At 41.1% G+C, this 27,913-nt stretch overlaps 1 protein-coding gene across 6 annotated transcripts in view; it reads left to right on the top strand.

Moving 5' to 3' along the window:
* Positions 1-27,913, top strand: part of USP34 (ubiquitin specific peptidase 34) — a 267,844-nt gene that overhangs the window by 3,533 nt on the left and 236,398 nt on the right. For all 6 annotated transcript variants that reach the window (XM_043511969.1, XM_043511968.1, XM_043511970.1 and 3 more), the window contains exons 2-3: positions 21,410-21,497; positions 22,424-22,844. In XM_043511969.1, coding sequence (XP_043367904.1) covers positions 21,410-21,497; positions 22,424-22,844 — 509 coding nt within the window. The remainder of the gene's footprint in view (positions 1-21,409; positions 21,498-22,423; positions 22,845-27,913) is intronic.

Below are 27,913 nucleotides of genomic sequence, written 5' to 3'. Positions count from 1 at the left end.
AAGCATGTCAAACTTAGCTGTTTAATACCCTGTTTTGCTAGGCATTGTACAAACATTTTGAAATAAATGGTCCATGCTTCAAAGAGCTTATGAGCCTAGAAACATGTGCATACTTGGTATACATTTACAGCATGTGATGTGATAACACTTACAGCTGCTATGTTGTATACTGTGACTGTGTACCAACTCTCTGGAGAAAATAGAAAATGTAGTATGTGCATACTCCTAAGGATTCATGTGGGTACCAGACTAAAAATGGTGATATTCCAAGAGTTAAGAATGGAATATATTTATAAGTCATGCATCTTTAAAAAAAACAAAACAAATCTATGAGTTGGCATACAGAGTGTAGTGACTTTTTATAAACTTGAATGGCTGTCTTTCTTATTTGGCAAGCATTACAAAGGCCTGTTCTTGGTTACTCTTGTCACTGGTCAGAGCTTGCTGCACCTTTGACTTCTTCTCACATCTGAGTGCACCCCTTTAGGTAGCTGGTCTGTTGCCTTCATCTGGCCTCCTTCCCTGCAGTTTCTGCTTCTCTCTGTCTCCCCTGTTCTTTAGGGGTTATCTTTTGATTAGTTCCAAAATTATTTGTTTCCCCATTGTCTCTTGAACCTGCTCAAACCAATTTATATGGCCAACCAGGGGGTCAGGGATAGACTTCAGAGCAGTTGCTATAAACTAATTGTCTCCCTTCATAGTGACCCCTCCCTCCTCTTGTAATCATATTGCAAACAGCACAATAACTAGCAAACAGATGGGCATATCATAAAATATTTACAGGCAGCTTCATGTCCTTCAGAATTTTCAGATGGTCTGCAAAATTTGTTACAAAATAAATTGATGCAGAGTAGCAGCCGTGTTAATCTGTATTCGCAAAAGGAAAAGGAGGACTTGTGGCATCTTAGAGACTAACAAATTTATTTGAGCATAAGCTTTTGTGAGCTACAGCTCACTTCATCGGATGCATTCAGGCCCAACAAAGAAAATAACAGAACGCCACTAGCCATCACCTTCAGCCCCCAACTAAAACCTCTCCGACGCATCATCAAGGATCTATAACTTATCCTGAAGGATGACCCATCACTCTCACAGATCTTGGGAGACAGGCCAGTCCTTTCTTACAGACAGCCCCCCAACCTGAAGCAAATACTCACCAGTAACCACACAACAGAACCACTAACCCAGGAACAAATCCTTGCAACAAAGCCCGTTGCCAACTGTGTCCACATATCTATTCAGGGGACACCATCATAGGGCCTAATCACATCAGCCACACTATCAGAGGCTCATTCACCTGCACATCTACCAATGTGATATATGCCATCATGTGCCAGCAGTGCCCCTCTGCCATGTACATTGGTCAAACTGGACAGTCTCTACGTAAAAGAATAAATGGACACAAATCAGATGTCAAGAATTATAACATTCAAAAACCAGTTGGAGAACACTTCAGTCTCTCTGGTCACTCGATTACAGACCTAAAAGTGGCAATACTTCAACAAAAAAACAGACTCCAAGGAGAGACTGCTGAATTGGAATTAATTTGCAAACTGGATACAATTAACTTGGGCTTGAATAGAGCCTGGATGTGGATGGGTCATTACACAAAGTAAAACATGTTTACCCTCCCCCCCTTCTTTTTGCTGATACAGACTAACACGGCTACCGCTCTGAAATCTATTAATGTAAAGAACCTATTTTTGTTTTTTAAAAATTGCTAGCCTGTCCCCTTACAAAAAATACCTACCTTATGTTTTCACGGCTATGTAAATTGATTGCTAGTTTTTAAAGAAACAAGCAGCAGGGCTCCACCTCTCCCACAGTTGCACTAACTCACTTTTTATATAAAAGTGAGTCAGTTATCCCAACAAATCCACCCCATAATCTTTTGGAAGGTTCTGCACATAGAGATGTGATAATGGTGGACAGGAAACAATTTAATTTGTCCACAGTAGATATAGCAAAATGTTTTACAGGCCTCTCCAAAACTACAAAGGCTGGCTCTAGACAAGAAAGATCATTAACTTCCAAATTTAATGATAACCACTGAATGACTAGGAGAGGTGCAGCAGGATTCTGCCTACAACAGTTGCAAAGCAAGTACTCTGTATTTTCAGTATTTTAAATTTTTCATATTATTGGTTTGAAAGAAAATGCGTTCAATATCCACAAACAAGTCACTGGAACAGTATTTACCACGCTACATGTGAGGAAAGAGGCTGAGATAAGAATAGTTAGTTGTTAGTGATATACAATCCAGAGAAACCAACTAAGTACCATGAAATCCTTTTTAGGCTTTGTCCACACTACACAGCTTTTAGCAACACAGCTGTGTCACTAAGAGTCAGGCAGCGTAGCCGCTGTTTGTCGGCACTTTTGGCAACAAATTTCCTCCACCCACAATGAACAGTGTTCGCGTTGTTGACAGAAGAGCGCTCCTGCTGACAACACGTTCACACTGTCACTTGCCGCCGGCAAAACTTTTGTCTTTCCAGTGGGGGAGGAGGGGTTTAGCACCTCTGAATGACAAGTTTTGTTGCTTAATTGCCAATGTAGACATAACATTATTGATATTTTTTTGCCATAACAGAAAATTAAACATTACAGTGTACTGGAAAAATTTGGGATTTTTGTTCTACTTCATTGTAAGTACAGTTTTACTGCGTTAAAGGTTCACTAAAAGGAGGTTTCACTGCACACAGAATGTAACTAGGATCGCCTCATCCTTCAGGAAGGTCTAGTCCTCATGCATTACTAGATATGTATTTGCAAAAGGCTACATTTATGTCACGGAGGTAATGGAATTTGCCTGGTACAGTAGAACCTCAGAGTTACGAATACCTTGGGAATGGAGGTTGTTCATAACTCTGAAATGTTCATAACTCTGAACAAAACGTTATAGTTCTTCCAAAAATGTATAACTGAACATTGACTTAAGACAGCTTTGAAACTTTACTATGCAGAAGAAAAATGCTGCTTTTAACCATCTTAATTTAAATGAAATAACCACAGAAACAGGTTTCATAGTACTTGTGGCATCTTAGAGACTAAAGTGCCACAAGTACTCCTTTTCTTTTTGCGGATACAGACTAACACGGCTGCTACTCTGAAAGGTTTCAGAGTGGTAGCCATGTTAGTCTGTATCAGCAAAAATAACGAGGAGCTCACAGAAACAGTTTCCTTACCTTGTCAAATCTTTTGTTTTTAAATGTTCCCTTTATTTTTTAGTAATTTATGTTTAATACAGTACTGTGCTGTATTTGCTTTCTTTTTGTCTCTGCTGCTGCCTGATTGTGAACTTTTGGTTCTAAATGGGGTGTGTGGTTGACCGGTCAGTTTGTAACTCTGGTGTTCACAGCTCTGAGGTTCTACTGTACTGAAGCTAGTCTTACCTAACAATACTATAGTTGCCGGTATCCCCTCTGGGAGCCTTTTTAAAAAATTGGTGTTATTTTTAGCTGTCCTCCAGTCATCTGGTACCAGAGGCTGTTTTAGGCAATAGGCTACGTATCACAGTTAGGAGTTCTTCAATTTAATATTTGAGTTCCTTCAGAACTCCTGGGTGAATATCATCTAGTCTTGGTGACTTATTTAATTTAAATTTAAAATGTTTTAAATTAATTATATCAAGTTTTATCCACCCTGGGGATGGACAGCTTTTAAAAGACAATCATTGGGTCAGGACTTTTGCATGTGAATGGGTAAAGTGGTAGTGCCTTGGAGAGCAGCCATTCCTTGATCCTAATCCTGCCTCTGACCTGGATTCTTGCCTCCAGATTTTTGAAATGCCAGTTATATGGTGGTTATATGGAGGAATTTCTGTAGTCTCAGGGAGACTATGCCATACGGACATTGCCATTTTTGTATGTTTAGGATTTTTTTTCCTGCTCATTTTGCTCCCCTGTGCGTCTCACAGTGGATGGAGCATGTGGCCCTTTATTATTAGGATTAGTTCTTACCCTGTGGCCTTCATCCCTCACTGCTTTAATTGCTCCAGGTCACTTTGCAATTTGGCTGTGTCTCCCTGTGTGTTTTCAACTAACAGTGACAGAAGCAGCTCTTCAGGCTGCCTGCAAGTGTTCTGTGTTAGGTGTGCACAGACCACAAGTTGGCATTGTGGGGATGGGAGAAGTATCTGCCTCTATGAATCTCCTTTCTTGTTTTCTTAAGTCCCTACCCCTTTCTTTCCTATATTTTCTACCCTATATATGTAGTTCCCACTTTCTTTTTTATTTTTCCCTGATCTGTGGCCTACCTTGTTTATTGTTCTTCTCTTGTCTGTCCTCTCTTTCAGAGTTTTCTTTTCTTTTTCTATGTGTATGTTTTTCCTTTGCCTCGCTTTCTCTCCTAATTTCTGTGCTGCTCCAGAGTGGCATAAAACAGCTATACAGTATACTGGTGAACATTTCCATAAAAGTTAATATAAAAAAATTAATACTTCATATAATCAGATCATTACATTGTATGGTAATATTCTCATTGGGCTTCTTGTTTGCTATTCACGTATGACTTTTTAATACAAAAAAAATTTTACACTCAAACTGTGTTAAGATAGAGTTAAGAGTTGACAATACATATCAGTAATTTAGGGTAAAATATCTTACAGGGATGTTGCAGGTATCTCTATACCAAGTATTATATATGCAGGAAATACAGGATTTAATTTAAAGGAAATTCAAACATGAATTTCCGATGAAGTGGGCTCTAGCCCACGAAAGCTTATGCCCAAATAAATTTGTTAGTCTCTAAGGTGCCACAAGGACTCCTCTTTGTTTTTGCTGATACAGACTAACACGGCTACCACTCTGAAACCTGTCAAACATGTTATGTTACTGAAATATATAGTTAAGGCACCCAAACAACCCTAATGCTACCATATGTGGAAATGGCAGAGGTGCTTAATGACTTCTTTGTTTCAGTTTTCACCAAGAAGGTTGGTGGCGATTGGACGTCTAATATAGTGAATGCCAGTGAAAATGAGGTAGGATCAGAGTCTAAAATAGGGAAAGAACAGTCAAAAATTACTTAGACAAGTTAGATGTCTTCAAATCACCAGAACCTGATGAAATGCATCCTAGAATACTCAAGGAGCTGACTGAGAAGATATCTGAGCCATTAGCAATTATCTTTGAAAAGTCATGGAAGATGGGAGACATTTCAGAATACTGGAAAAGGGCAAATATAGTGCCCATCTATAAAAAGGGAAATAAGGACAACCTGAGGAATTGGACAACCTGGAGAACAGACCAGTCAGCTTAACTTCTGTACCTGGAAAGATAATGGAGCAAATAACTAAGCAATCAATTTGCAAACACCTAGAAGATAATAAGGTGATAAATAACAGTCAGCATGGATTTCTCAAGAACAAATTGTGTCAAACCAACCTGATAGCTTTCTTTGATGGGGTAACAAGCCTTGTGGATGGGGGGAAGCAGATGATGTGTTATATCTTGACTTTTTAGTAAGGCTTTTGATACTGTCTCGCATGATCTTCTCATAAACAAGCTAGGGAAGTACAACCTAGATGGAGCTACTATAAGGTGGGTGCATAACTGGTGGGAAACTCATTCCCAGAAAGTAGTTATCAGTGGTTCACAATCATGCTGGAAGGGCATAATGAGTGGGGTCCTCTAGGGATCAGTTCTGGGTCTGGTTCTGTTCAATATCTTCATCAATGATTTAGATAATGGCATAGAGAGTACACTTATAAAGTTTGCGGACAATACCAAGCTGGGAAGGGTTGCAAGTGCTTGGGAGGGTAGGATTAAAATTCAAAATGATCTGGACAAACTGTAGAAATGGTCTGAAGTAAATAGGATGAAATTCAATAAGGACAAATGCAAAGCATTCCACTTAGGAAGAAACAATTAGTTGTACACATACAAAATGGGAAATGACTGCCTAGGAAGGAGTACTGCAGAAAGGGATCTTGGAGTAATAGTGGATCACAAGCTAAATATGAGTTAACAGTGTAATGCTGTTGCAACAAAAGCAAACATCAATCTAGGATGTATTAGCAGGAGAATATTAAGGAAGACACGGGAAGTAATTCTTCCACTCTACTCCGCGCTGATTAGGCCTCAACTGGAGTATTGTGTCCAGTTCTGGGTGCCACATTTCCGGAAAGAAGTGGACAAATTGGAGAAAGTCCAGAGAAGAGCAATAAAAATGATTAAAGGTCTAGAAAACATGACCTATGAGGGAAGATTGAAAAAATTGGGTTTATTAGTCTGGAGAAGAGAAGACTGAGGGGATGTGATAACAGTTTTCAAGTACATAAAAGGTTGTTACAAGGAGGAAGGAGAAAAATTGTTCTTAACCTCTGAGGATAAGACAAGAAGCAATGGGCTTAAATTTCAGCAAGGGCAGATTAGGTTGGACATTAGAAAAAACTTCCTGTCAGAGTGGTTAAGCACTGGAATAAATTGCCTAGGGAGATTGTGGAATCTCCATCATTGGGGATTTTTAAGAGCAGGTTGGACAAACAACTGTCAGGGATGGTCTAGATAATACTTAGTCCTTCCTTGAGTGCAGGGGACTGGACTAGATGACCTCTCAAGGCCCCTTCCAGTTCTATGATTCTATATAGTGACATGACGGGGGTTGAGGGCTGGTAATCTTTGTCTTTAAAAATCAGCTTAATCTCATTTGGGACCACAAATACTGAAATGTGTTAGTCATATGGCTGTTGCACTGTGTCACTACAGGGAAGAATTATAGTTGTTTGGGTGTATTCACTGTATATTTCCGTACTTCAGCATGTGTTGATAACATTTGAGTTTGAAATAGAGAATATATTTTCACTATAGTTTTTATATATATTTGACAGTACTTTGTGAATAATCTATTTCCCATGTCATTTGCATGGATCGTTCACATAGCAACATGGAAGAGTGAGACTTTTTTAAGTAAATAGGAAAATCTGAGTGTAAAATCACAAAAGTTTGCAGGGGGATTTGGGGGCACTTATAATACCTGAAACTACTTACATTGACAACATGAAATTGACAGTGTCCTTTTAGGATTCAATACTTCTGCTCCTGTGAGGGCTGAGATAGCTGCCAATGCCCAAGTCTTAAACATTTAAGAATTCCTCTAACAAAAAACGGGAAGAGAAGCCTTAATACATTTCATATTTTTAATAGGAAGGGAAAAAAACAGAGTTTAGTTTTAACTTTTCAGACCTTTCTTATATACCAGAGAAAGGTCTTTGCCAACACAGTGCCTACATTTGCGTTTGCATCAATTTGCATTTGCATCAATAACAAAAGAGAGAAAACAAATTAAAATAAATATGTGTACAAATTTATATGTGTACATACAAAACATATGCTGCCTGAAGGCCTGTCCAGTTCACTGCTTGGACAAGACTATAATTCTGTATGCATAACACAATTATATATATGTTCTGAGACCGATGTTATTGCCTTTATGCTTTTTAACATAGCTCACAATTTTCAGTTCTCTCTATTCAGTCTGTATATAAAAAGGAAGACATAATTTTTTTTTACAGTTTTCTATCCTGTAGGTAGGTTCTGGCCCTGCATAAATATTAATCCATCGGTATAGTTTAATCACTAGCGTCCATGTATTCAAAATTGCTGTCATCGCAATTTAACATCTTTAAAATTGAAATGTCGCTTTAATATCTACATTTGTGTTTTGTTTATTTCACTATTTTGTGATAGTTTACATCCTTCTAGGTTTCTAATAATTTTTTAAAAGGAATGTTTTTAACTACAATTTGATTTTGCACTTGTGTAGTGAGTAGAGTGACCAGGTCTCCAACCCTCCAGCCCTGAGCCCCCCCAAACCCGGAGCCCTCTCCTGCAGCCCAAATCCCTCATCCCCGGTCCCACCCCAAAGCCCCCTCCTGCATCCCAACCTCCTGCTGAGCCCTGAGTCCCCCCAAGCCCGGAGTCCCCTTCTGTACCCCAGCCCAGAGCCTTCACCCCCTCCTGCACCTCAACCCTCTTCCCCAGCGCAGAGCCCCCTCCCATACCCTGAAACCCACATCCCCAGCCCCACCCCAGAGCCCTCACCTCCTCCTGCACCCCTGCCTCAACCTGCAGCCCTCTCCTGCACTCCGAATCCCTCGGCCTCAGCCTGGAGCCCCCTCTTGCACCCCAGAGCCAGCACCCCCCAGCCCAGAGCCCTCATCCCTCCGACACACCAACCCCCTGCCTCAGCCTGCAGCCCCCTCCCACATTCTGAATCCCTTGGCCCCACCCCCCATCCTGGAGCCCCCTCCTGCACCCCAAACACCTCATCCCGCACCCCCATTGGGAACCCTCACCCCCTCCTACACCCAAACTCCCTGCCCCGGCCTGGAGCCGCCTCCCACACCCTGAACTCCTAATTTCTGGCCCCACTTCAGAGCCTGCACCCCCATTTAGAGCCCTCACACCCCTCCCCGCACTCCTGCCCCAGCCCAGTGAAAGTGAGTGAGGGTAGGGGAGAATGAGCCACTGAGGGAGGGAGAATGTAGTGAGTGGGGGCGGGGGCTCAGAGAAGGGGGCGGGGCTAGGGTATTCAGTTTTGTGCCAATAGAAAGTTGGCAACCCTAGCGGTGAGTGACCTTTAGATATAAGATATCCTGCATGATGGTTGTCCTTGAGGTCTAATTACAGTCTGTTCTCTTAGCCCTGAAATTCTTGCTAAAAATGTATTTATAATCTGAGCTTCATTTGTTTACATTTGGAATTATACAGTATCCTCTTCTAGTTGATTTAAATTTCTCATCTTTTGCAGTCTCCTAGTACCCTGCAGGTTTTTAATTGTCCTTTTCTTGACATGGAAACTCAATGTTTTTTTTAGTACTATAGTGTATATCAGCTATTCACGTTATTATGGAGAGGTTTGATTGCGGTGCCATAGTTAAGATTGCATTTAGTTTTTCACTTATAACAGGGTAAAAATGGTGTCTTAAATGTAAAAGGCATTTCCTTTGAGTCTTATGTTTGTTCGGGCCCCTCTAGCTAACAATGGCATATTATTAACCTATGAAACTTTTTAGAAAGTTGAAACACATTTGAATATTCTGGGAATAGGCACACTTGAAGAAAGTAAACTGATATCAAGCAGTTATTACAATAATTGTTTAACTTACTTTTAACTTTGGGGCCCATTCAGCAGCTCAAGTTATTCTTAAATAGTGTCACAGTGACGACAGAGGTGGCTTAACCAATCATCATCTTTCCTCTCTATTTAATTTGCATGTTACAATTCTGTTTGAAATGAGTAGATGGTGTGAGGGAGCACTGTACAGCTTGGAGTCCTCATTCATCTGTCCATTATGGAAACAGAACACTGCATTGCCTCCCAGGCTTTGGGTCTGAAACACCCGTCCTCACTCTCCTCTTTTTTTCACAGCTTTGTATCAATGGGATCCTTGTATCGGCTGCAAAGTTCAGATGCTGCTGTACTTGTCTGCTGGTAGTCTTTAGCCGCACTCATGTAGGTGGTAGTGTCAGACCTGTCATGGGCGGGAGTGGGGAAGTGCCATCTCCACAGTATATTTCCTGCCTGTGTTCAGAATTTTGTTTACTTGTGTTTCATTTTATGCTACTCCTGGGGCATCTTACGAGAAGGCTATACGCATGTCGGCATATCAGGGCTGTCAGCTGTGTCTTCACGGAGTTGAAGCAACCGTGGGATAGATAGACAGGCATGCTGAAGAATTTCAAAAGCCATAATTTATATTCACCTGTTTGAAACCTGGGATGCAGATCCTGGGCTAAGATTAGTAGGCTGTTGACTGGAACCGCCAGAGTGACTGTAGTAATGCAGGTTTCAGAGTAGCAGCCGTGTTAGTCTGTATTCACAAAAGGAAAAGGAGTACTTGTGGCACCTTAGAGACTAACAAATTTATTTGAGCATAAGCTTTTGTGAGCTACAGCTCACTTCATCGGATGCAGAAATTGGCTTAGCCCAATCTTGATAGCGTGACTGTGAGGCAGCAATACAAACAGTGGGGGTGGAGTGCACAATTAGAAGATTGGAAGGTGGACTACAACACCTTGCTACCTTGGATGATGCAGCAGTTAGATGGCTGAACAGTCTAGATACTGACTTGTGTTGCATATGAAAGAAGAAATACCCTTCCATTGCACCCTCTGTGTGCTGGCTGAACTATAAATAGCTCAGGCAGCTATTTCTCTGTCTCAGCACTCCTATTCCAATGCTTCAAGCCTCTACCTGGCCCCCTGCATTCTCCAGTGACACCTCCCCCTTCCTTCCCTCAGCAGCATGCAGTACCTTCCTCAGTAACCTTTACCACCTGCCCTTTTCACTCCCTGATCTCCCAGCAACACCTTCCAGGAATTCCCCGTTCCACATCCATCTCTCCTTGTGGCCTCCCGCAGTTCCTTTCTCTCCCAAATGGTCCCAGACTAGGAATGTAAGGGCACCTCTCTGTCCTGGTTCCCTAATTAACACCTTCACCCTTCTTTCAGAGCTCCTCTACCCTCACTCTCTCCTTCCCCCCTCAGTTTGCCTTCAGTACACTCAGTTCCTTCCTGTCTCTCTCTCTCTCCTTTCCCCATTCATTGTCTGTTCCCGTCCTCAACCTTCCGAGGCAACAGCACTTTCAAAAGATCTTATGGAATGAAAATAAAAATGAAAAATCATACACAGAAACACTACATTGTCACTGTATACTAAAAGACCACACATTGTATCCTTAACTACCTTTTGGGGGGGGTAATTTGGAGAAAGAGGTGCTGAAAGTTAGGTATTCTCATAAATTTCTAGCACTATCCTCTGAAGCAGCTGTTACTGGCCATCACTAGAAACTGGATGATGGTCTGAGCTGGGATGGCAGTTCCTATGTTTAGTTTGTCCATAGCCGGTGATTAAATCTCTTTGATCTCTTGAGATGGTGATTCCAGATATTACAAACGCTCATTCATCCATGCACTTTCAAAATTGGTATAATTTTATGGAACATCTTGCCAAACTTCTGTAGTACAATTTTAATTAGAGGAGAGAAAAGGAAGGATTCTTAGTGTATACAAGTGTATAAATCTACATAAAATTTAATTCTACCTCCTTAACTCTGAACTTCTTGCATAGTAAGTTGCAATATTTTTTATAGATGCTGACCAAAATAAACTTGTCTAGGCTGAAATAAAAGTCTAGATGTTAATAATTTAATAGTATACCTCTCAAAGCAAACTGTTGCATGTGTATAGAACTATTCCTTCCATTCAACGCTGTCAAATGCTTTGTAGGAATCAAGAGATAAAATTATGTGCAGATTGAAAATACCCCCAGGGTTGAATTGATGTTCTCATGATACTGGCTCCAAATCTTATTTTTATAAACCCAATTTGTTCTTTGATAATCTTTTAAAAATGTTTTGGTAAGCATCTTTTCCATTATCTTGCATTCACCCTGAGGAAGTGAAACATGCTGATTTTAGAAGGAGGATTTCCAGGCCAGTTTAAAAACAAACAATCAAATAAAAACCAACAAACAAACCAAACCTCTGATTACCTGGAGTTAAGATTCAGAGAAAAATGAACCTTAAGAGAACATTGTAGTTTCCTTTAAAAATAAAAATGGAAAGCATATAAATATACAGTTAAACTCCTGTTTTTCATTTCAGGTTGATTGTATACAACTAAATTTCCAAAATTCGGAACCCTTTCTGGAAGCTTTTAAAGCAGTGGTTTAAGCTGTTTAAGGGCATGTCTGCACTTAAAAAGCTGCAATGGCACAGCTGCCCCAGTGTAGCTCTGCCACGGTCGTGCTTCATTGAAGCCGCTACTATGTTAATAGGAGAGCTTCTCCTGATGGTGTAGTTAATCCACCTCCATGAGAGGTGGTCAGTATGTTGACAGGAGAAGCCCTCCTGTTGTCATAGTTGTGTGTACGTTGGAGGTTAGGTCAGTATAACTGCAGCACTCAGGGGTGTGAATTTTTCACACGCCTGAGCGACTTTGGTATACCAATGTATGTTTGCAGTGCAGACCTGGCCTAAGATATCTTAAATATGGCAGCATTTGGCTCGTACATGGAATGTGGTAAATGTACTATAGTCAAGACCCTGTGTATTACGTGGCAAGCTTGACTTAACATCTGTGTCAAGGTTCTTGGATTCTGCAGTGCTCTGGTGTGGTCTTAAAGAAACCAAGTATCATGGGAGTTTGTGTTGTAAAACGCAAATGCAGATGGATCTCTGATGTAGCAGTGTGCAAAACTAAAACATAATAAAAACTTGACTAATAGTAATAAACCAGTATTCTTTGAGAATCATGTTGTTATATGTTTCTGGTTATTTTTAGGAAGGTGATAAGTGGACAGAATTTGGGGACTTTTTCCTAATTTCCTGGTTTATTTTTAAACAGTGAACTTGAAATTGAGTCAGGTTTTTTTGGCTTTACAATCACTTTTATTTTGTAAATAATTTTGTTCCAAAGTGGCTATGTCTAAGACCCACACAAACCAGTGGGAAAACAGAGAAACTGACTTTTTTTTGTGTATGAGTTGTTGTCAAATATATAAATCAAACTGGAAAAAAAATACTATTTTCCCCCTTTTTCATTTATTGTAATCTTAGGTGTTGCTCATACGAGGTATAAAAAAAAAGTGAGACAAATATGATTTTTTGTAAGTTGATGGTGTCTCTTCTGATACATCACATTTATAGGCACTGTAATTTCTGTGTGTGTAGTGTATTTATGTTAAAGGAAACTTCTGAATTTTCTTAATGATTGTTCTCTGAAGTGATACGTTTCTTAACCTTACTTCCAAGTTAAAAGGTTTTTACATTGGAATTTGTAATTTTTAGAATTGTGTAGTGGCAGTAGTCTATATTGGGGCTTGCAAAACTGTGAAGGAATTCAAGATGAGATTGGAGCCAGAAAAAACCCTTACCCCCACACCCAGTGGGGAAGACCCTTCAGATCAGTGAGTTTTATTAGGTTTTTCTTAGGGCTGTCAATTAATTGCAGTTAATTCAAGTGATTAATGCAAAACAAATTCACTAGATTAAAAAATTAGTTACGATTAATCACAGAATTAATAGCACTGTTAAATAATATAATACCAATTTAAATTTATTATATATTTGGATGTTTTTCTACATTTTTCAAATATATTAATTTCAGTTACAGCATACAATACCAAGTGTACAGTGCTCACTTTATATTATTTATGATTACAAATATTTGTACTGTGAAAAAGATAAATGAAATAATATTTTTCAATTCACCTCATATAAGTACTGGAGTGCAATCTCTATTGTGAAAGTGCAACTTACAAATGTAAACTTTTTTTTCTTTTTTTAACATAATTGCACTCAAAACCAAAACAGTGTAAAACTTTAGAACCTACAAGTCCACTTCTTGTTCTACTTCTTGTTCAGCCAATTGCTAAGAGACACAAGTGTGTTTACATTTATGGGAGATACTGACCAATTCTTATTTACAATGTCACCTGAAAGTGAAAACAGGCGTTCACTGTTTTAGCTAGTGTTGCAAGGTATTTACATGCCAGATATGCTAAATATTTGTATGCCCCTTTGTGGTTTGGCCATCATTCTCGAGGACATGCTTCCATACTGATGAGAGATTCTGCTCAATAACAATCCAAAGCAGTGAGGACCAGTGAACATATATTTTCATCATCGGAGTCAGATGCCATCAACCGAAGGTTGATTTTCTTTTTTGGTGGTTCGGGTTCCGTATTTTCCGAATCGGAGTGTTGCCTTTTAAGACTTCTGACAGCATTTTCCCCACCTTGTGTCTCTCAGGTTTTGGAAGGCACTTCAGATTCTTAAACCTACTTTGTTTTTTTTCCTCCCAACTTCTGAGAGTTTGAACTAGCTATATTTTCAAGTTGTTTGAACTTAGAGATCAGTGTTTCTACTATATAATCAGTGAATGAAAATGTTATTTTTAAAATGATAAAGGAAGTGTTCAGAATGTCAGGGTTCTATTTTGTGCTGGTTAAAAAGCAATAAGAAATTTTAGAATGATCTAGAAGCCTAAAGGGGAATAAGAATAGTTGGAGTTATTGTTGGGAGGAGAAAGGGATGGAACTAGTGGGTAGAATCATCTGTGACTTGATATTGAAGAGAGTAGAGTAGGTAGAATTGAGTACTGTTATTGGAGTTTGGCTTGCCAGAATCTATATACTTCTGGAATGTGGGCAGGGCATCTGATATGGTTTGATAGAAAACTGGCTAGCTCATCTTATTTTTAATTCTTCTCTGTGTTGAATTCATTAGGTAGTTTCAGATTCTAGATCTAGTAAATGTGACAAATACTACAAATGGGTGATTAATCACTGCTAAACATCAATGTAGGAATTTCTGACTCAACTGGTCTAAAGTTGAAGGAAATGGTCAGAATCAAACAGAAATAACAAAAATAGATAAAATCTAAAGTGAAATGTAAAGACTGTTAAGAATTGTTAAGAAAGATAGGATGCATGGTTATCTCAAAAATTTCGGACAGTATATCAGATTCTTCAAGCTCAAGTGTGCTGCTCAGTGAAATTGTAGAAGAGCACTCATTTTAAAAGTGCTGAGCTCCCGATAACTACTGCTGAAGTTGATGAGAGATAGTTGGCGCTTAGCACTCTTGAAAATCAGGCCACTTATATATGTGCTTCATTATATGTTTTTAAAAGCCTTACTCTAGTAGCTAGTTTGAAAAGCTTGCTTAGCATTTTCAGTTACACTCATAAAAATCCTCATCCTTCTGTGTGTAAGATTTTGCTAGCTAGGAGCACAAAAACTTTCCAACCACAATATACTGTTGCACAATTGGGTGCCTAGATACCATAGGGATCATGTACATTTTAATTACATGATTTATAGAGATTTTACATTCTGCTTGAAATACCTGGCATTAGCCGAATTTTGGCAGAGGATACTAGACTAAAAGGTAGGGAAGGTAATATCTTTTATGGGACCAACTTCTGTTGGTGAGAGAGAGAGACAAGCTTTCAAGCTACACAAAACTCTTCCATAGCACTTAGGCTGTGTCTGCACTACACTGTCGGGAGGCAAAACTTATGTTGCTCAGGGGTATGACTAAACCATCTCCCAGAGTGACATAAGTTACGCTGGCATAAGTGCTCATGTGCACAGTGCTATGTTGGTGGGAGAGCTTTTCCTGTAGAGCATCTTCACCACATGCACCATGCTCCTGCAGTGCTGTAAGATAGACAGACCCTTAGGGTATGTCTACACTGGCAGAGTTACAGTGCTGGCAGTTACAGCTCCACTCAGAGCGCTGAAGGGAAACTACTGTTGTGTGTTCACACTGTCAGCTGCCTGCGCAATAGCGTGTTCACACTTGCGGCAGTTGCAGTGGTATTCAGAGTGGTGCACTCTGGGCAGTTATCCGACAGAACATCTCTTCCTCTTCTGCCGCTAAGAGTTGTGGGAAGGTGGAGGGGGTCGCAGGGCATCCTGGGTCCTGTCCCAGTGCCCCGTGATGCACTGCTTCGCATCCCAGCAATCCCTGTGCTTCCGTCCGCATTTAGCACCATCTTTCAATGGTTTTGTGTACTGTGTGCTCTGCTCTGCCTCTTTGGACTGCAGGAATGGATCCTGCACTGTTGACTAATATGCTGGTCACTCTCACTAACACGTCACAAGTGGTAGTGGGGTTATTCCTTAAACTACAAAGGCAAGAGCAGTTCGACATCGATCTCGCCACACGTAGTAGCTCCAACACGAGATTGCTTGTGGCATTCACGGAGGTGCTGACCACAATGAAACTCCGCTTTTGGGCTCAGGAGACGAGAACTGAGTGGTTGGATCACATCATCATGCATGTCTGGGATGACAAGCAGTGGCTGCAGAACTTTCGGATGAGGAAAGTCACATTTATGGGACTGTGTGATGAGCTCGCCCTAGCCCTGTGGCCAAGGACATGAGAATGAGAGCTGCCCTGTCGTTGGAGAAGCGTGTGGTGATTGCAGTGCAGAAGCTGGCTATTCCAGACTCTACCGATCGGTCGCTAACCAGTTCGGAGTGGGAAAGTCGACCGTTGGAGTCGTGTTGACGGAAGTGTGCAGCGCCATTAATCACATCCTGCTCCGAAAGAACGTGACGCTGGGCAACGTGCGTGAGATTGTGGATGGCTTTGCACAAATCGGCTTCCCTAACTGCGAAGGGCCGATTGATGGCACGTATATTCCAATTCTGTCACCAGACCACCTAGCCACTGAGTACATTAATTGAAGGGGTATTTCTCAATGGTTCTCCAGGCGCTTGTGAATCACCATGGGCGTTTCACGGACATTAACGGAGGCTGGTCCGGAAAGGTGCACGATGCACTCATCTTTTGGAACACTGGCCAGTTCAGGAAGCTGCAAGCGGGGACTTTCTTCCCGGACCAGAAGATCACCTTACGGGAAGTCAGAAATGCCCATTGTGATCCTGGGAGAGCCTGCCTACCTCTTAATTCCATGGCTTATGCAGCCAGACACGGAGCACCTTGCCAGTAGCAAGGAGCAGTTGAACAACAGGCTGAGCAAATGCAGAATGACTGTGGAGTATGCATTTGGCCGTTTAAAAGCCCGCTGGTGATGCCTGTATGGGAAGCTGGACATGGCCAATGACAATATTCCTATGCTTATAGCTGCATGCTGTACGTTCCATAATACTTGAAGGGAAGGGTGAAAGCTTCACTCAGGGCTGGACCGCAGAGGCTCAGCGCCTGGAGGCTGAGTTTGAACAGCCGGAGACCAGGCCTAGTAGAGGGGCACAGCATGGGGCCATAAGGGTCAGGGATGCTTTGAGGCAGCAGCTAGAAGCTGAAAGCCACTAATATTTGTTGCTATGCTCGGGATTGCAGTGCTTGTAATGCTAGGAGGTGATTGGTGCATATGATGCAAGAAGGGGCCTTAACATAATTGTATGTTGCTTTGCAGTGCTCTTTTTGCTTTCACTTAGTAGAATAAAGATTGCTTTCAAACAAACACAATTCTTTTATTGAAAGACAACAACCAGAGGAGAGAGTTAAACGAAAAAATTCATCAGCAGGGAGGGGATGGGTGATGGGGGAATGGAAGGTCTCAAGAGGAGGGCGGGGGGTCCCAGGACAGCTACAGATTTGTGTATGTCCAGGGATCATACCCAACCTTCTCCTTTGGAGTACGATGCAGCGGGTGCTGTACTTCAGCAGGGCCAAACTGCAGATGCATGGGTTTTGAGTGTAGTGGGTATTGGGAGTCCACGTTGCTGGACTGTGAGGAGGGAGGAGTGGAATACTGCAGGTAGAGAGTGGAACCAGGAGGTTGATAAGAGTGTGTTGGCGGTTTGTGTGTGGGAAGGCACATCAGAAAGAATTTTGCTACAGGAGCTGCAGGGGATGGCAGGTGCGGAGTTGCTTGGTTTGAAGAGCTCGTATTGCCTGGAGCATGTCCTCTTGGTGCTCCATAACTGTTAAGAGCTGCTCCGTGGATTCTTTCTGGTGTGCTGCGTTCTCCTTTTGTTCCCTCTTCTTGCTGTCCCACCACTCAGCGGCGGAGTGCATCATAATCTCACGCATAAAGTCCTCCTTAGTTCTTCTTGACCACTTCCCAATCCTTTGCAACCATTCTGCCGCCGATAACAAAGAGGGTGGCTGTGCTCCCAAGGTCATCTCTGTGAAGTTTAAATGCTGCATTTTACAGAAGCAGTATTGTTTGCAACACAGACAACACTGTTGCAGTGGTTTAAAACACAGCCAGTACTCACACATCTGTCACTAACTGGCTGACGCCAGGCAAGCACACATAAGCCACAAGATCCCCAAAATGATAAGTAGCCGCAGAGGCAGGGTAAATCACTGTTCCTGGACCCTGCTGTACACTGGGCATGTGGTTCTTGGGCACTTGGAGAGAGCCAGCACTGTGGGGGGTGGGATCTGATAATCATTCCTGTCCCCACACTTGCCACAGGTGGTGATCATTATGGAAGATGTCTTGCTGCTGAGGGTGAGCAGGGAATCAAGGGAGGGTCTTCTCCAAGCCTGTGGCTTCCGCTCTGGCCCCTATGTGGCTAGCCTGTGTGCAGCAATGATCTCTCTCCCCCCATGATGGCACAGTGATGTGGGAAATTTACCATTAATGGGGCAAGAAACAAAGCAGCTCTGCCAAGGAACCTGTGGGAGCGGATTGCCCAGTATCTCCCCGAGTTTCCTGGAGATCTCTGAGGGAGAGTCCCGTGAAGTGAGGGAGTGTATCAACAGCCAGTTCCGTCGCTCAAACTAGGCATGAGGTGGAAGACAAGTCTGCTTTTTGCAACCCTCCTGCCCCCAACAACTTGCTTCAGCAATTCCCAAAATCAGATCCACTTACCGTGGCCTCCTCTCCTGTTTGCGCTTTGCCAAGATCCAACTGCTGTGACTGGCTACGCTCCTCTGGGGTAGAAAAGAGCTCCTGACTGCATACATCTCCGGCCTCTGAGTCATCCTCTGCCTCTGGTTCCCCCTCCCTATCTTCATCCAAGATTGCCTCCTCCTGGCTTGGTCCACTTTTGACTGGCCGTGAGCCAATGAAGTATCCACAGGGGACTTTGCGGTGAAGGTGGGGTCACCACCGAGTATCGCGTCCAGCAGTTTGTAGAACCGGCAGCTCGTGGGCGCAGCACCGGAGTGGTGGTTTGCCTCCCGCACCTTGTGGTAGGCATTTCGCAGCTCCTTCACTTTAACCCTGCACTGCAATGTGTCCTGGTCATGGCCCTTTTCTGTCATGCATCTAGATATCTGTCCATAGGTATCATAATTCCGATGGCTGGAGCACAGCTGTGATTGCACTGCCTCCTCTCCCCAAATACCAATGAGGTCCAGCAGCTTGGCATTGCTCCAAGCAGGAGATCGCCTGGTGCGTGGAGCAGGCATGACCACCTGGAAAGATGCATTGATCATTGCATGCATCACCGAGCAAACAGGAAGGGGACTTTCAAATTTGCAAAGGAATGTATGGGGTAGGGCTGACGGTTGGTCACCTGAGGACAGGGCAGTAGAGTTCAAACTGATGGCCAGAGAGGTGAGAACAGGCATTGTGGGACACCTCCTGGAGGAGAGTCGCAGCACTGTAATCACCATGGTGTCTACACTGGCATCTCAGCACTGTAGCCCTGGCGCAGAAAGTTCTACGCCTCTCGTCGAGGTGGTTTTTTTAAGAGCGCTGCATCTGCGCACTAAGTGGCTTGGCAGTGTGTACATCTTGGGAGTTACAGCACTCAAAGCTGCTTTACTGCACGCAAACTTGCCAGTGTAGATGGGGCCAAAGTGGCTTGGCAGTGTGTACACCTCGGAAGTTACAGCACAGAAAGCTGCTTTACTGTTCAGAAACTTGCCAGTGTAGACAAGGCCTTAGAGTAGGGGTGCCAACCTATGGCTCCAGAGCCACATGTGGCTCTTCAGAAGTTAATATGCGGCTCCTTGTATAGGCACCGACTCGGGCTGGAGCTATAGGCACCAACTTTCCAATGTGGTGGGGGTGCTCACTAGGGTGACCAGATGACAAGTGTGAGAAATCGGGATGGGGGTGGGGGGTAATAGGAGCCTATATAAGAAAAAGACCCCAAAATCGGGACTGTCGCTATAAAATTGGGACATCTGGTCACCGTAGTGCTCACTGCTCAACCCCTGGCTCTGCCACAGGCCCTGCCCCCACTCCACCCCTTCCTGCCCCCTTCCCTGAGCCTGCCATGCCATCGCTGCTCCCCTCTCCCCCCAGAGCCTCCTGCACAATCGGAAAGTACTCGGGAGGTATGGGGCGGGGAGGAGGAGGCACTGATTGGTGGGGCTGCCAGTGGGTGGGAGGTGCTGGGAGCGGCTGGGTCGGGGGGAGCTGATGGGGGGCTGCTGACATATTACTATGGCTCTTTGGCAATGTACATTGGTAAATTCTGGCTCCTTCTCAGGCTCAGATTGGCCACTCCTTCCTTAGTGTCACAGCTAAATACAAGATTGAACAGATAGTTTAGCATAAGTAGTTAGAACATATTCTAAGGAACCATTCAAGGTGAAGTAGCTCAACACCCCTGTAGTCATAGGACAAAAATGGAAGTTAGTGGGTTACAGATTGTTGTAATAAGCCATAAATTAGTGTCTTTATTAAGACCATGATTTTTAGTGTCTAGCAAAGTTCTGAATTTATACTCCCCGTCTTGTCTTTTGAAAGTGTTGTGCAGGTTTCCTTTGGAGATGAGGACTGATAGGTCAGGTATGGAATGATTGCTTTGCAAGAAGTGTTCACCCACTAGTGATAGTGGCTTTGTTTACACTGCACAGCTTTTAGCGACACACCCATGTTGACACATCTGTGTCATTAAAAGTTGGGCAGCTTAAATGCTGTTTGTCTGCACTTTTGCAGATTAAATACTTCCACCCCCTAAGAGCAGTGTTCGCATTGTCGACAGGAGAGCGCTCCTATTGACAACGAGCTCCTTACACTGCCACTTGCCACTTCAAAACTTTTGTCTTTCGTCAGGGGTGTGTGTTTGTGTTTCTTTAAGCACCTGTGAACAACAAAAGTTTGGTCATTCAATTGGCAGTGTAGGCAAAGCCAGTGTGTTTTTGTCTTTTATCATTTTCCTGTGTGAGTTCATTTGAGAGTTTAGTGGTCATCTGGTTTCACCCACATAGTTGTTATTGGGGCATTTAGTGCACTGGATGAGGAACACCACATGTGAAAGGCAAGTGTAGGACCCATGGATTTTAAAAGGTGTGTTTTAGGGGGTGTGGATCATTGTAACAGTGGAGATATGTCTGCAGGTTTTGCATCTGTTGTTCTGGCAGGGTCTGGTGCTGCTTTGAGCTGGTGTGTCCTGGTCTGAGGGGAGCTTGCTTCTGATGAGCTTGGAGACGTTGGGAAGTGTTTGAAAGCCAGAAGAGGGACTTCAGGAAAGAGTTATTTCAGGATGGGGCCCCACTGAGTGTGGGTCGTAGTTGTTTGATGATACCCAGTATAGATTCCAGTATGGGGTGGTAGGTGACAACTAGGGGTGTTTGGCAGGAGAGGGTTTTATTTCTGGATTGAGACAGGTTCTCTTGGGATATTTGGGTGGCCTATTCCATGATGTGATCTACTTCTCTGATGGAGCGTCCTAATTTGGTAAAGGCTGTTTTTGAACATGTAAGGTGTATACCCTGGTCATTCTCTTCAGAGCATATTCTGTGGTATCTGAGTGCCTGGCTGTAGATAACAGATTTTTTGGAGTTGAGGAGATTACTGGATCTATGAAGGTAAGTGTGGTGATCCAAGAGTTTTGTGCTGGAAAAACATCTGTAATATTATGTTACTGTATTCTGGCTAGCAATGCAGTTCCTGTTCTGAGGCTAATTTTTCTAATTTGGTCTTTTGGAACAAAATTTATGTCTGATGTTTAATGTAGCAGTTAAATCACATTAAATATTACATATGCCATTAACAACTTACTCTTTTTCTTCAGTATCTGACATCGAAGGTGGTGATGGATTGCAGCTCCGAAAGGAACATGCACTCAAGATATTTGCTTATATCAACTCCTGGACGCAAAGGTATTTTAATCAGTGTCTTTAAACTCATCATATTGGACCCCATTTGTTGTAAAAATTATGCGGGTAGTAGAGTGAATAGAATAAGTAAAGTGAGTACAATATTGTAGTGTGACTAAAATGATGGGAGAATAAAGGAAATTCTGGCCTTCATTTACATGTAACTACTTTTGTGCCATGTCTCCTGCTAGGTGTGTATGTAGAATGCACTGACTGGCATTCCAGAAGCTGTTGAAGAACATAGCAGTAAACAGGTTAAATGATAGTAATGAAAAATATTATAAAACCTTATATATGCTGTTGCTTAATGTGAACTATCCTGCCACATACTTTTTTCTCCTAAAGAAAATGTGGGAAAAATCAAGAATTATTACTTTGAATTTCAGTGTCTTATGAAGATTTTTTCACAATATCCTGGTGCTGTGCCTCAGCAAGATGAACACATGCAGTCCATAGCTACCATTGTAAAATACATAAATAATTTAAAACTGCCGAACATTAGTTGGGACCATGTAGTTCTCTGTGAATGTCTGGAAATAAATGGGATGCCCACAGGGATTAACGAGGTCTTCAGTATTGGTTCTTGACATTGGAGTCTCAGTGTCACTTTGAATTTCTGATGAAGTGAGCTGTAGCTCACGAAAGCTTATGCTCAAATAAATTTGTTAGTCTCTAAGGTGCCACAAGTACTCCTTTTCTTTTTTTGAATTTCTTGTCTTTGCTGGTCTGTCACATTCTTTGTTACTTAAAATATATTTAAATGTGAAACTTCCTTATAATTAGTCACTTTAAAAAAATTAAGATCAGTCTTTTTTTCTTTCTATTTATTAGTTTCTTTAAGTTGATGGAGTCCAAATTCTAATTTTTAGATATTTTAATTCTGAGCCACTCCAGGAATTTTCACTTTTTTATTTTGTTTTTGTTTGCAGACAATGTTTGTGCTGCTTCAAGGAGTATAAGCACTTGGAGATCTTTAACCAAGTAGTATGTGCGCTTATTAACTTAGTGATTGCCCAAGTTCAAGCTCTACGGGACCAGCTCTGTAAACATTGCACTATTAACATAGATTCAACATGGCAAGATCAGAATAATCAAGCCAATGAGCCACTGAACGTAGAAAGAGAGTCTCATGAAGAAGAAAATGGAGAACGAGAAAAATGCATAGAGAAAAAGTTAGACTCTGCAAGAACTTGTATCCTGACAGAGGAAGAATCTGCAAAGAGCACTGATGCTTTTAGCTTATGGAGCACTGATGAGAAGGAAAAACTGTTGCTGTGTGTGGCAAAAATCTTTCAGATTCAGTTTCCTCTGTATACTGCTTACAAGCATAATACTCATCCCACAATAGAGGTATATCTTATTCTAACTTGTGCATATTTTGATTTTTTGTGAAACATAGGTGTAGTTATCATTGAAGGGTAGACTCTGCTTGAGTGATTGTAGTTTTCAAACCAGGTGTATGGGGATGATTCAGCTCTCCCACTGAATTCAGTGGGTCTTTCCATTGACACTTTTTGGGAGATGAGCCACTCTCTTAATTACTTTCTTAAAATAATTCTTGATTGGTCTAGGCAAAAGCAGTTAATAAAATGTTGGATATAATTTCATAATTATAGTCACAGTAGCAGGAAGGCAAAAAGGGAACATAAATATGGCTTCTTTCCAAAAATAATAGAAAGTAGTTTAACTCCTTTTAGTTTAAATCGGTTATTATAAACAAAATTTACAAACTAAAACTTGCATGAGACCACACTTTTTTTGCTATTCCGTAATCAACTGAGTAACTATTATAACTGCAGCTCTGCAAACTGGACTACTATCTTTATACGTTTTTCATTGTGATGTTACTTTGTTACTGCTAAATATATTTTTTTACATAATTTATTTTGAAAAATTCACTTTCAGAACTCTTCTTTTACCAACTTTTCATTCCTAGATATAGAAGGAAATGCTTTTGTAGCTATATTTGGGACTCTAGTTGTCAAATTAAAATAATTTTGTTCTTGAAAAGGTTTATTTTTAGTTCCACCTGTGGAAATCTGTTCCTGACTAAACAGAGCACATGCTACACTTATATACTGAGATATTCAGAGTAGCAGCCGTGTTAGTCTGTATTCGCAAAAAGAAAAGGAGTACTTGTGGCACCTTAGAGACTAACAAATTTATTAGAGCATAAGCTTTCGAAAGCTTATGCTCTAATAAATTTGTTAGTCTCTAAGGTGCCACAAGTACTCCTTTTCTTTATACTGAGATATGAGTATATTTGCCATTGTTAAGAAAGCTTATACTAAGAAAATGCATGAGAACACATTAATACGTTTATTTGGGTGTTACACAACCACAGACTTAAAGTATGAAAAAGCTCTGTCACTGCTTTGAGTAGTTAAGCTTTCAGTTTCAAATTATTACACTATTTGCTCTTAACTTGTAAAGATATACATAAATGATATGTGATTTGGCATATGTGCTTGTGTGTTTGCATGAGTTATATTCAGTCCGTGAATGAGTGGATCTCACCAAATTTGGCAATAAATGTTGGTTTAGTTTAAAATTATTAAACTGGGAAGATGAGTGTTTTTTGTTTTGTTTGGGGCATATTTGAGTATCTTTGCTATATTCGATCCTGTTGGAGTATAAATCTGTAAGTTAAAATGTCAAACTGTATTTACAAACATATGTAATCTCAAGTATATCTTGAACCAGAGAATGTTAGGATTCCAGTAAGTAAGACTTTCCTACCACATTTCAGTATGGTCTTCATAATTCCTTTTAAACGTTATCATCATAAATAAATAGTGATGCATCTGCCCACTAGTAGAGACCAGTGAGGGTAGGTATATCTTTTTGTTTTTCATACTGGTTAAAACTAATGTTAAAATGAAAGGGATTTTGCCTCTGTGTTTCATGGGGTAATTAAAAAAAACTGATCTTCAGTTTTTCTCCCTGCCTTCACAGGAACATGGCAGAAACAGCTCTGGAGCAATTTTTTATGTATTAATAGACTTGCTTCTCTTAGAGAGAAGACAACAACCTTTTTTTCTTTTTGGAAATATTTGTCTGCCTTATTTTTTTTCATTGTGCCCTGAAGAGTTAGAAATCTCAAAAGGGACATTGGCAAGATTTTTTTGGCTGTTGTGCTGACACACTGTAAGAGGACCAGGCTCTAACATAAATTGGTTGCCTGCATTGTGGCTCTCCAGTACTCTCAAAAATATGACATCTTAAGTTACTGACCACTCAGATTAGCAAACACTGTTACTCCATGAATATATCAAAATTGTGGTCTGGAGAGAGAGATGAGGGAGAAGAAAACTTATTTTGCTGTCTAGGCAAGTCAAAAAAATGATTCCCATTTTCAACTAGTTTCTCATACCAAATTTGTAATTTCTTCAGAGCAAGGATTGATATATGTTTTGAAATCTTTTAGCACATTTTGATTTCTATCATAATACTGTATAATAATGCTAATGATGAAATCCTTCAGTGGGTTTATGGGGAAATGTGAAGTGTGGTCATTCCTTCAAAACGTTCTGTATCAGGTATAAACTGAAACCCAAATATGTCGTTTTTTTTTTTAATATTAGAGAGACAAGGTGGGTAAGGTAATATCTTTTATTGGACCAGCTTCTGTTGGTGAGAGAGACAAGATTTTGAGCTTACATAGAATTCTTATTCAGGTCTTTGCAAATCCCATAGATATCCCCAAGAAAATCAGATTAAAAATAGGTAGAGAAAGCTCCCGACTACTATATGTGAAAGTGGGATTTCTCTCCCCATGGAACATGTGTTCTGGGTACTGTGCACATTAACATTTTATTGAGTTATGAGGAAATGCTTTTAATCCTCACATTAATGTCTGCTCTGGAAAAAAGGAAGATTTCCAATTCAAAATAGATCATCTTCCGAGCTATGTAGCTGGTTTCATGAGTTCCTCAGGTCTGTATAGGTGCATTCACACCACTTCATTGTGGCTAAGAAGTCTGGTCAAATTTGACATGTAAAATTGTCATTCAGCGGTCTCATACAAAACAATTACAGCTGCAAACAATAATTTCTGCTCATTTCACACACTCATTACCTGGTTATCTCGACCAAAAGGTAATGTTGGTTCTGGCATCAGTCAGAAGAGCTCTGATGCTCTTACCAGGTACTTGGTGGAATGTTTGCAGATACTCTCACATCTGGGAGAAGAGAGATTTCTAATGGGGAGAATTCCCTTCTGTCAGAAAGGGTCACAAAACTGCAATATCTAACAAGAACAAGAAAACAAGAAAAAAAATGATCTGTTGGTGTATAAGCCTACTGGGGACTTTACTGTCCTGCCGTAAATTCCATGGGTTATGGGACGTTTCTAGCCCTTGAATTTTTTTTACTAGCAGCATGCATCTCTATTATAGCAAACTTAGAGGTTAATTGGAAGAGCTGAACAGTGAAAACATCCTGAAGGAAAATTTCATTTAGGAACCAGAAAGAGTGCAGCTGACTACGGATGCCAGCCCAGAATACTGGAAGCCCACATAGTCATATTGACAGCACAGAGGACATGGCCTTCAAGGACACAGAACTGGCATATACATTTGTTGGATTTGAGGGCAATAAGACTAGCAGTCTTAAACCTCTGGACAAGACAAATACACCTTAGTTCAGACAAGTATGTGGTTGTGGTCTGTTTAAAATCAACAGGGACCACAAAAACAGAATGGTGGTACAAGAGTCTACCCTGCTAATCAGATGAAAAGTCTCCTTTCTAGTGAATCTGTGTGTGTCTTTGGGCACAAGAATACCACAATGGACTTGGTCAGTTGGAAGAAAACCCGCTTGAGGGCATAAATCTTGAAGGAAGAAATTTATGTGGAAACAAACCTGTTTACTCCAATGCAAAAGTAGTATCTGCTAACGTTCTTGATATCCAAAGAGAGATCTTAACTCGTGATACATTTTTATCATATAGACATTCAGTCTTGCATGTGCTGTTCACAGGACTGAGAACTTTGACAGCAAAAACACTTCAAAAAAGTGGACCACAAGGACCCAAACAAGGGTAATCTGGAGATCCCTGAAATGGTTGAGCTGCATGAGGTCTGCAGGCCTGCTGTGGCTGTTTTGAGACATCTGTTAATTTTAATTGTCCTGCATCCATGACCTTCTGTCAGGTCTATTTGTTTATTCAGACTTAGATTATGCAGAGGGTCTGTGAGATAGGTATTTCAGAAAGTACAGAATATGCTTTTGTCTAGAAAGAGGAATTTTTTCATTTTAGTTGAAGTGATTACTTTCTATAAACCATGTAGAAGAGGAGGCAAAAACACAAAGTGAGCTCCTGTTTTCCTTACCTTTTAAAATCTCTCCAGGCAGGACTAGACAATGAACTTTAAAGAAGTTAGCAAACTGGTCTTTAGTGGCTCAGTAGAGGGTAAAACAGTGAGGAAAGGCATCTGTCTGCTTTATTTTTATGCTTCCCCCAACATTTTGGCTCAGAATGAGGCAATTAGCAGCTCTGGTGGCAGTTCCCATATAAGTCTTTTTCTAGTAGGATGAATTTGTTATAGTTTTGTTCCCATGGCTGTGTCCACCATCACACATCCCAAGGTTGTGTCTACCATCACACATCTGATAAGTGATAAGTGGCATCCGATGAAGTGAGCTGTAGCTCACGAAAGCTTATGCTCTAATAAATTTGTTAGTCTCTAAGGTGCCACAAGTACTCCTTTTCTTTTTGCGAATACAGACTAACACGGCTGCTACTCTGAAACATCTGATAAGGTGTTTCACCTTTGAGGTTTTTTTGCTGCCTTTGGTTCTCATAGGGAAGACTCTTCTGTTACTTGGCTCAAAAGGTGACCTTGTGGAAATCTCAATGCCCTAAGTTTTCTGTTTAGAACGCCAAAGCAGGACTGTCAAATGTTCAGGTTCATTCTAGCCAAGTAAGTCAAATCTTTTGTCTCTCTAGTGCTGCAGAGATCTCTTGCCCCATTGTTGTCAGTGATTACTCCAATATGGCTACTTCATAGGAAGAGAAGTCTTGAGACCAGAAGTATGCAAACAGCTACTTGACATTCCAGATATACTTTCACTAAACTCTAAGGGCTTAATGCATAGACTTCCACTGTCTTTGAGCTAAGAGCAGTACTTTAACTGATGAACAGTTTCTACTTCCCTCAACAACTGATAATTTTCGATGCATAATCTGTTTCTGGTAGTGGCATGGGCAGAGCACAGAAACACCCATTTTTCTTATCTATTGGCCAGAAAAATGTGTTGTCTACTCACTACAAAGCTGTTTTAATATTTAAAAATAATTGACAAAGAACACTATTAATTTAGTGATGATTTGGAGTTCAGTGTGAGGGGGAAATATGTAATATATTTACATTCCTATATTGTAACCTTAGTGAATAGCTTAAAGTTTGATTCTATCA

The sequence above is a fragment of the Dermochelys coriacea genome, chromosome 3 (genome assembly GCF_009764565.3).
Source record: "Dermochelys coriacea isolate rDerCor1 chromosome 3, rDerCor1.pri.v4, whole genome shotgun sequence".
Classification (NCBI taxonomy): Eukaryota; Metazoa; Chordata; order Testudines; family Dermochelyidae; genus Dermochelys; species Dermochelys coriacea.
This window is presented reverse-complemented; position numbering and strand designations above follow the sequence as displayed.